Source organism: Hippocampus comes, unplaced genomic scaffold (assembly GCF_001891065.2).
Source record: "Hippocampus comes isolate QL1 unplaced genomic scaffold, H_comes_QL1_v1.1 scaffold468, whole genome shotgun sequence".
Lineage (NCBI taxonomy): Eukaryota > Metazoa > Chordata > Actinopteri > Syngnathiformes > Syngnathidae > Hippocampus > Hippocampus comes.
In genome coordinates, this window is record NW_017805226.1 from 311,544 (window position 1) to 321,543 (window position 10,000).

The 10,000-nt window shown below is 41.7% G+C and overlaps 1 protein-coding gene and 1 long non-coding RNA gene across 2 annotated transcripts in view; both read right to left on the minus strand.

Annotated features, from left to right (window-relative positions):
• Positions 1-361: 361 nt before the first annotated feature.
• On the minus strand, positions 362-761 carry LOC109515538 (uncharacterized). The gene is made up of 2 exons (XR_002168205.1): positions 704-761; positions 362-488 (listed from the first exon to the last, which is right to left on the minus strand). It is a non-coding gene; the product is annotated as an uncharacterized LOC109515538 (long non-coding RNA).
• Positions 762-6,320: 5,559 nt separating this feature from the next.
• The window catches only part of LOC109515541 (ATP-binding cassette sub-family D member 2-like), a 5,374-nt gene continuing 1,694 nt past the window's right edge, over positions 6,321-10,000 (minus strand). The window contains exons 2-6 of the mRNA XM_019869390.1: positions 9,925-10,000; positions 9,728-9,853; positions 7,312-7,399; positions 7,006-7,161; positions 6,321-6,489 (exon numbers count right to left, since the gene is read on the minus strand). The exon at positions 9,925-10,000 is cut by the window's right edge and continues 9 nt beyond it. Of these exons, the coding sequence (XP_019724949.1) occupies positions 7,030-7,161; positions 7,312-7,399; positions 9,728-9,853; positions 9,925-10,000 (422 nt within the window). The 3' untranslated portion in view covers positions 6,321-6,489; positions 7,006-7,029. The remainder of the gene's footprint in view (positions 6,490-7,005; positions 7,162-7,311; positions 7,400-9,727; positions 9,854-9,924) is intronic.

Here is a 10,000-nt window from a genome sequence, read left to right on the forward strand (position 1 = left end):
GCTTTCCATCCTCTCGATCCGTATAGAATGGTGTCAAATTGGATAAACCTGACAGCTTTACCGGCGACATCGAGCTTTTTCACGAAATCCGGCACAAGCACAATGGTTCCTCTTTACTGTTTCCTACTGGGGACACCGTCAGCTTTCTATCCGACCAGTCCCATCGCAACTGTTTTTCAGATCCGCATCTATCTGACGCACTTTAGCTTCGTCGTGAGTCTCGATAACATTCGGCATTCGCGAGAAAGGGGTTTAGGAAGGCGAACACGGATTGGTTGTGATTTGCATTTGCCGATATAGCGACCAATCACAACAAGTAAGACATTGGTTTTAGCCCATATAGGAAGTAACGACAAACTAACTCTTCTGCCCTTGCCATGCGTTTGAGATGAGAGCACGGCGTAGACAGCGAGCTAAACAATCCTCCAATAAAAACACGGAGATGAGAATCCAACGTTTGGTATTTTTATGGAGTCTTTCTTGTAAAACTGTACACAAATAGAAACACAATACAAATGTTTGTATAATGTCCAATTATACATATGAAATGATATTCGACACTCTTATAACACCCCTATTCTCTAACATTTTCAACACATCTATGGTAAATACCTACAAAGATTAATTGGTGAAATACTTATATATGACGATGAATAACTTGCTCAGCTAAGAGTGGTATATACAACTGGGTAAATGTACTTACAGATTGTGCCTGAATGTGCCAAAAGAACGAGGATGGAAGTGGATGTTATCACACCTCTGCACATGGTTTCACTCTTATGAATCAAAATGGCTACCCCGCTGACTCTATGGGCGGGGCTAACCACTTCCACCACTAGGGGCACTGTACTAAACTGTCATGCAATACTTCCATCACTAGGGGCACTGCACTGCACTGTAATACAATTACTGGGGGCAGAATACTAACGCTTCGCGATAAAAAAACGGGATTCAAAGTGGATGCTTGCAAACGTTACTTGTAAACATTACGAGACCCGAATCTGCCGAAGACAAGTCCGGAAAGAGAATTTTTTTCCGGATTTGGAACAATATAAAATAGGTCCATTTTGAGAGGAAAAAAAGTGGAATTCCGCCAAAAAGCGGAAAAATCTCATCCCTGATTGATCGACATTTTAGGCCCGGGCTTTAGATCTTACCTCGAAACCAGACCCCTCAACACCTGGGCTGCGCCTAGAAATTCTGTCCATCAAGGTTATGAAAATAATCTGTGACAAAGGGCAGCCTTTCCAGAGTCCAACGCTCACTGGAAACTCTGGCACTACTACCGACACTGCCAGCGACGCGAACCAAACTCTTGACGTCTGTGGTATAGGGACAGAACAGCCGGTATCAGGAGATTTGGTATGTGGTACTGAATCTCTTGATAGCGGCTGTTCTGATTCGGTACCACATACCAAATCTCCCATGCACGCTTGAGGACCACCCTGCCAAGGGTTAAGAGTCTGTCCACTGTTCCACGGCTGGGACAAAAAACACACTGCTCCTCCTGAATCTGAGACTCGACTTCCTGACGGACCCACCTCTCCAGCACCACTGAATAGATCTTACCAGGGAGGCTGAGGAGTGTGAGCACTCTGTAGTCGGAGCACACTCTTAGGTCCCCCTTCTTAAAAAGAGGGACCACCACCCCAGTCTGCCAATACTCACTCTCCCTGATGACCATGCGATGTTGCAGAGGCGTGTCAACCAGGACAGTCCCACAACATCCAGAGCCACGAGGAACTCCGGGCGAATCTCATCCACTGAGGAGCTTTTTTAACTACTTCAGTAATTTCAACCCCAGAGTTGGAAGAGCTCACCTCAGAGTTCCCAGATTCTGCTTCCTCGAAAAAAGGCGTGTTGGTGGAGGTGAAGAGGTCTTCAAAGTATTCTGCCCAGTATTCTGGGGTGCCAGACATGCATACCAATTTTTTTTAGGCTTAGGTCAACCGTACTGAATTGGATTTATTTTTTTTCCACTTTAGGTGGCGCTACAGAACAATTCTGTTTTCTTTGTTTGTGACAACTTTAAAATATTAAAATTGAAGTTGAGGTTGATGGATGCTCTCTTGTGTGGTCCACGCTTACAAATGAATTGTTTTCTTGGAAAACAGCATTTTGCCACGGCGACAGCATTTCAGAAAAATCACAAACATGAAAGCCTAAACACTTCTAACCAAATATGACACAGGAACTGGTTAAAGCACTTGGAAAAAAAACAAGCGCAAGCAAGATGATGAAAAATAAGTTTGTGGACGTCTTTAGGTCTGCACACTCGTCAAATGTGTGAAATTTCGACAATACAGTATATGATCCTCATGGGTCAAGTTACAGCAGCTTTTGTGGTCATGGCGAAGCCAAATCTTTTAGTCATTTAAAAATGGCATACTTTACATACATCAATGACTTATACTTGGCGTCTGAAAAAATCAAGTTTGTCCTTTTTGAGGAAGACACTAACATTTTGTAAAATTCAAGTTTGTCCTTTTTGAGGAAGACACTATAATTTTGTAATCAGGTAAAAATCTTGAAAAACCTATGATTGAGATTACAAATGAAATATGTAAGCTTCAAAAACTGGTTTACAAGAAATGTATTCTCACTAAATACACAAAAGACTAAGTTTGTTCTTTGGAAAACGTCACGTAAACATACATAGACATACGATCAATAACATGAAAATCGCAACACGCAACAGTTTATGAACACACATTCGAGGGGATAAGTGTTGACCATAACATCTCTTGGAAAACACAAATTAGCAAGATCAAAACCAAAACGGCCATGACTGTAGCCTTAATGAATAAATCCAAATAGTATCTTGATCAGAAAGCGTTATATTGAAAATACATTGTTCTTATTTTACCTCACTTAACCCTGTTGTGTAGAGGCATGGGGGAATTCATATAAGAGTAATATTGAAGCATTATACGCAATGCAAAAAAAAAAAAAATACGAATTATCACCTTGGAGGATATTGTGATCATACAAATGTCTTTTTTCTTCAGTCTAAAATTCTAAAGTTGAAGGACGTTGTGGAATTTAAAACAAATCAGGTCATGTTCAAAATACACAAAAATTTACTTTTGGTAAATTTTCAAAAAATGTTGAGCACAAGGTGGCCCGGTGCGCCAGTGATTAACGCGTCGACCTCACAGTGCAGAGGTTCAATTCCAGCTCCAGCCTCCCTGTGTGGAGGTTTTCTCCGGGTACTCCAGTTTCCTCCCACATTCTAAAAACATGCATGGCAGGCTGATTGAACACTCTAAATTGTCCCTAGGTGAGTGTGAGCGTGGATGGTTGTTCGTCTGTGTGTGCCCTGCGATTGGCTGGCAATCGGTTCAGGGTGTCCCCCGCCTACTGCCTGAAGACGGCTGGGATTGGCTCCAGCACCGCCCGTGACCCAAGTAAGGATAAAGAAAATGGATGGATGGATGTTCAGCAAAAGAGAAGGAATGTACAACCTTACGGAAAAACGGAATTAAAAAAAAGACATGTACTCCAGAATTGCTCTGAAGAATATGTGTGTTACAAGATGTGGTGTAAATCTATGGAACTGTCTTGATGGAGAAATCAAAGCTGCTAAAAATCACTTTCTGCTAAAATTTTTCGAGTAAGAAATTACAAAACAAACCCAAAAAACCCCAAACAATCCAATGCTCTTGCTCTATGCAGTAGCCTGTAGCAACCTGCTTTTTACTGTCTTGTTCCCTAATTTACATTATTTGTAAGACCATAATCGAAAAAACCAAGAGGTTACCTGCTTTACAGTTATATATATTTTTAATTTTATTTGTAAGACCATAAATGAAAATTGCGTTTTGCAACCTGCTTCTTAGCTATGCTTCGATTGATCTTAATATCTGTACCACCATGAACGAAACAAGTGGCAACCTGCTTTTCCCTTATACAGGGATGAGAGTGGCTAGTGATGAAAAAAAATCTGAAAATCAGCCGGGGATCTCGGGGCCGCGGGCCCACAGTGGGGTCCAGGGGCAACGGCCCGGATGGGGGCCCAGAGGGCAAAGCCCCTGGAAGCTAATGGGTTTTAGAGATTTTAAAGCCTTAAAACATTAATTTTATCAACAAAATTTTACAATTTTTGTTGAAATACCATTCCCTATTTGGTTACAAAATTGGCACTTTATACTAAACATACTAAAGATGAAGCGTATTCAATGTACACACTACTTGAAACTTTCACAGAAAAAAATTCCAAGATTGTTCACTATTCTTTCAAGTGAAAATTTGACATAGGCCTTTGTGCAATCTGCTTATGCATTCCTGGTGAGCACCAACATGTAACATCAAATTTGCTGCTCAAAATCGAAACTAAAAAAGGAAACAAATTCCCTGCCATATTTAAGATTTGTTCATTACTTGTATTCATAAAATGTTGTGTAAATGTGATAAAAAGCTGTTGATTCTTACCTCATAGAGTGATAGTGCAGTCCCAAATTGTTTACTATATATGGGTTATGAATACATATTATCCTATAAAGTGGATGTCTATTTACAGTATAGACAACGATGTACAGTTTCACGATGTAGAATGTTTATTTTCTCTTCATTTTAAGCTTTTTAGCAAGAGCTAAAAGCTTGTTGGTTCTCTCCGTCTTTTTCACTCTCTTTTTAGCCAATTCTTGTTTTTTCACATGCTCCAGCCGAGCAGGCTGTCAAAAAGCGCTTGAGATCGAGTAGTTACTTTTCAGTAGAAATGTCTGTTTTCGGTGTTTCACAGAGGTTGCGTGACTCTGTAAAGCTTTCCATCCTCTCGATCCATATAGAATGACATCGTCACACACTGTACACAGAGCTTTACCAGCGACATCGAACTTTTTCACGAAATCCAACACAAGAACAGACAATGGTTCCCCTATACTGGTTCCTACTGGGGACACCGTCAGCTTTCTATTCAACTAGTCCTATCGAAACTTGTTTTTCAGATCCACTTCTATCTGACGCACGTTAGTTTCATCACGAGTCTCGATAACATTCGGCATTTGTTTAATACAGACTACATACACGAGAAATTTCAATACACTACTTCCCTCATGCAAAACCATTCAGAATTCGCGGAAAGGGGTTTAGGAAGGCGAACACGGATCGGTTGTGATTCTGAATTTGCCAATATACCGACCAATCACAACAAGTAAAACATTGGTTTTAGCCCATTTACGAAGTATCGACAAACTAACGCTTCGCGAGAAAAAACGGTATTCTGCTTTGCGAGAACAAAAAAACGGTATTCAAAATGGATGCTTGCAAACTTTATTTGTAAACATTACGAGTCCCGAGTCTGCCGAAGACAAGAAAGTCTGTCAGCCCAGAAATAACATCTAGCCCCCCCCCCACCCCCTTAAAATTTTCTCAACAGATTTGGAACAATATAAAAAAGGTCCATTTTGACTGGAAAAAAGCGGAATTCCGCCAAAAAGCGGAAAAGTCTCATCCCTGCTTATATTCTGTTTCATTTTAACATTATTTGTAAGACCATGGCTGCAGGCTTGTTCCGAGCAGCTAAATTGCTTATGTTTACGTGGACAGTGCTTCGTGTTCAAATGATTCAACAGGTTTGTTGTGTTGCCTTGTTTTTGATGACATACCTTGCACAATGTATTCCTCTCCCACATCACTTTGGAGATGCCGCCACCAAAGCCATTAGTAGAAAATTATTTTCCAATTTGCTTCATGTAAGGAAGATGATGCTGCCCATCAAGTCATGGCAGCCCATCAACTTTGTGTTTAGCTGCACATTCAGTGATAGTTACTTTGACTTCCTGTTTACTGCTTATTTCATATATTGGTGGATTCTATTTACTTACTACCAAATTTAAAGAAGAAAAAGCTGGACTCTATTTGGCTGCAGTCACACACATTTCCACCTTCTGATGTTAACTCTAACATGCTCACAGCTGAGCACATAATATCATAATTCTCAACCATATAATCACCCACCCCTATTTATCCCTTTGGAAGGTAATCCATGAGGGTAGGGAGGGGGTTGGTCTGTCTCTGTGTGGCCCGGTACCAAATGGTGGGGACCACTGATTTAAATTACAGTGCTGATGTTTAGTACGCTTGAAAGATGCGACAAGAAATTGGGGGTAGCCATGATATTTTGTGATGTACAGATTAAAGTAGTGTCATAAATTGGGTGACAGTTGGTAGTTCTGTAGTTTGTTGTTCTATCAAGCAATGTGCAGGGAACATTTTGGATTTTCATGTTACATATGCATGAGTCGGAGATGTCCAGTCAACATATGTTAGGTATGCATGTAGGGAATATGCGCGGGAGGCAACATGAAAGGTGAGTCTAGTTGTCAATCAATGTCCCTTCGCAAACTTTTATTTTGAAAAGCTTCTAAAAATAAAGGTAGTCACCAGGAAGCTGGTTGGATTTTTTAAAAACATTTTTAAACACAAATACTCAAGTTGTCTTGTTGAAAAACAATCCTTCGTCACGTACGGTAGAGTCTCGTGAAGGCCCTGAAGAGAGAGAGGATAGTTGATCAAAGCAATTGACACTGATTACAGCTCATATTCACACAGATGGAGTCTATTCAGGCTGGCTGGGTACACACATAAAAACAATCAAGCTCTTGTGCAGATTTTGCCCCTTCCCGATTAAGATCATCCGTATGCCTAAGGTCTGTTCACAGTGGATGTGTCCCAATAAATGGGTCCAAAATGAGTCGGGTGGACAGTGTTAAATAATGTGTTCAAAATTTACAACCAAAAATATTTATGGGGGGGCAGAGATCTCACGAGCTAGTTGACGGCAGACTGTGATATGATGGAATGTAGCACCCCACACACAATACCACCAAAACGAAATTTCCGATTTTTATCTTTATAAGTACGGTCTGCCGTAGATAAAAACATCTTCAAGATTTGAAGTCTTTTGTGTACCAGGCCTAAATTCTAAACATGAAAATAATGGGCCGTGACGTGAGTGCACACTGTTTTCTTAGATCAGAGAGCATATCAAATTAATTGACTTACCCATCATCCTATGCATGGGATATCTCAGGAGAGAGCAGCGTGCTGGTTGGGTGGGGCCTCACGATGCCCCTCCCCCAGCAGGACATAGAGCTCAGACAGACGCTGCTGCATCTTGGGGATTCCTGACAGCTGGCTCTCCAGACGCCGCTTTTCTTCCTGGGTGATGGGCAGAACTTGTTATGATAGTAACAACAAAGTCACCAAAGATAAGCTCCCCCGCACCAAGCGCAAACTTGTGGGCGTTACTTCCTACTTATGTCCATCGGCAAAAAGCTGATACTGTTTGAAGAGGAAGCACACACTGACCTGCAGAGACAAACGAGTGGTTGCGTCCAGACGCTCAAAGCGCCAGCCGCCTTCGCCATCGAACTGCAGGATGTGAGAGTGGTACTTCCTGTTGGAGGGAGAGGAAGTGTTACCACATGGCCTCAACCAGCTGCCTGGAGATCTGCTGCTCCCTGATGGCTGGAATCTACATTGATTCTCTTTGTGATCGCTTTTATTCTGACCAGAGGGAGGGTCTATGGGTGATTGAGAGCAGGGATATCCCAGCCTCCTTTGCAGCCTGGAAGATGCTGCCTTCCACGTCGATACTCACGGCGCTGGTGCATTCATCCAGCAGAGCGTAGCTGGGCCTAGGTGACATGCGTGACCGGTTGAGAGTCATGTGACCTCATCCACAGCTTGTTTGTGTTTAGGGGCTCACTTGTGGTAGAACATGCGAGCCATTCCCATACGCTGCTTCTCTCCTCCTGACAGGACGTCCTTCCAGTCGTTGACTGACTCCCAACCTGGCACAAACAAATGCAGCGAGTCACTGGTTTGCCCCACATGCAAACACGTATATTCCGCCAAAAAGCGGAAAACTCTCATCCCTGAAAGCGGCTCTCTGCCTCATGTCAACGGAAACTCTGGGCACACGCTCCTGACAAAATTGCTCACACACAGACTTCAATAAATACTTTGTAGTTCATGCAGCAATTATAAAAACATCCACGACACCACTGTTGATACGGTAGTTGCATGGAAAACATCAGGCACTTCCTTTGGTAACGATCGATCACGTGAGCACCTTAATGCGTAACCATGCGTTTATATAACTTGGGAATCAAGCACGGTTACGCATAAGGTTAATGCGTAACTGTGCTCGAGCGTCCGCGATTCCCAAGTTATATAAACTTCTGGCGTAATACTCATTAGTTTCTGGTTCTGACACGAACACAATAGTAGATGCTAAGATTAAAAACCCCTTAGGCTGAGGGCAACTTTGCTGAACACGCCTGGAAAAAGGTGCACCCAAAGTAAATTTGTAGCTGTTCATGAACCATTTGGAGTATCAGCATAGTTTTGGTCTCTTTTTGAAATATTCAAAATGTTATCATTTTGAATATTTCTCCCAAACAGTCAGAATCTGTGTAAGTGCTCCTGTCACTGAACTATGGATGTTTGAAAACAGAAAGAAAAGGCAAATCTTATGTTCGTCTAATTTCTTTTCACAAAATCTGTCTTGAAAATGAATTTAGAATGTTGATTAGGACTTGAAAACACTACAGGATCTAAGCTTGAGGTCTCTCCAAGTTCCAGTTCAAATTTGACAATTGTAAAATGTTGGGCACCAGTCAAATCTCCAGAAACTCAGCTTTTAAAAGATGTATAACATGTTCACACATGTACTCAGCTGACGACGTGCATCAGCATAGTTGAAGGTTTTGACAGATGACAGAGGGCCCCTCGGTGGGCCGCCCTAACTGCAGAGTGATAAGAAAATGGAAAGAAATAGCAACAACTGCACAACAATCTGAGTTAGTTGAAGGCTACATACCAACGGGACGTGTGCTCTAGTTTGACAGATCAGATGAAATGACAATCGGTTGTTATATGTAACCTTTGCACCGCACATTCTTGCACATTACCACGAACATTCACAGAGCGATAAAAAAGACAAAGAAATAATATCAAGAGTAAATGAATGGAATCTTCGAAGAAACCATTGGAGTCTATCACGATCACTCGATCGACTGCGCCCGGTGATGATGTCACGTTATATTATTGGCTGGAAGACAGCAGGAGGATGTGGATTGTAGAAGATTGTGGTTGATCCATTTTGTGGAAATGGGATAATTGTTTGGCGAAAACACGGACTAATTTTTCAGAGAAATCAATTATACGACTCATTTACCACAGCCCTGACTACTGATTCTAAAAACAATTAGCTTTTTTTATGATGATGATGATTATTATTATTATTATTATTTTTAATCAGTGATGAATTGATTTCCCTTTCCAATATGCTTTCGACAATTTAAAGGCAAAATGGAAAATTTGCAGCCACCGCTGGTAGAGATAACATTTAATGAGGTTCTTTAGTGTGGGGTGTATTTTAAATGTGTTGATTCTATGGTGGGAGATCACTGACTTTGACAAATAATAATAATAATTAAAATATGTATTTTTAAAATATACATATTGTAATCACTGTTCCCTCTAAGCATGGTTTGTGAGCAAATGCGCACTGCCCCCTTCGTGTCTGCGCACAAACTATCTGAGCTGCGCACAAGGAAAAAATCCAACCAGTATTGAAAATAAAATAAATGCCTAATTTATTCTGTATTATGCAACATGTCATTGGCTGTTCCAGGTTGTTATTTGACGCGATTCGCTCACGCATTTACGTCATGACGTTGTCTACATTGATTCTCTTTGTGATCGCTTTTATTCTGACCAGAGGGAGGGTCTATGGGTGATTGAGAGCAGGGATATCCCAGCCTCCTTTGCAGCCTGGAAGATGCTGCCTTCCACGTCGATACTCACGGCGCTGGTGCATTCATCCAGCAGAGCGTAGCTGGGCCTAGGTGACATGCGTGACCGGTTGAGAGTCATGTGACCTCATCCACAGCTTGTTTGTGTTTAGGGGCTCACTTGTGGTAGAACATGCGAGCCATTCCCATACGCTGCTTCTCTCCTCCTGACAGGACGTCCTTCCAGTCGTTGACTG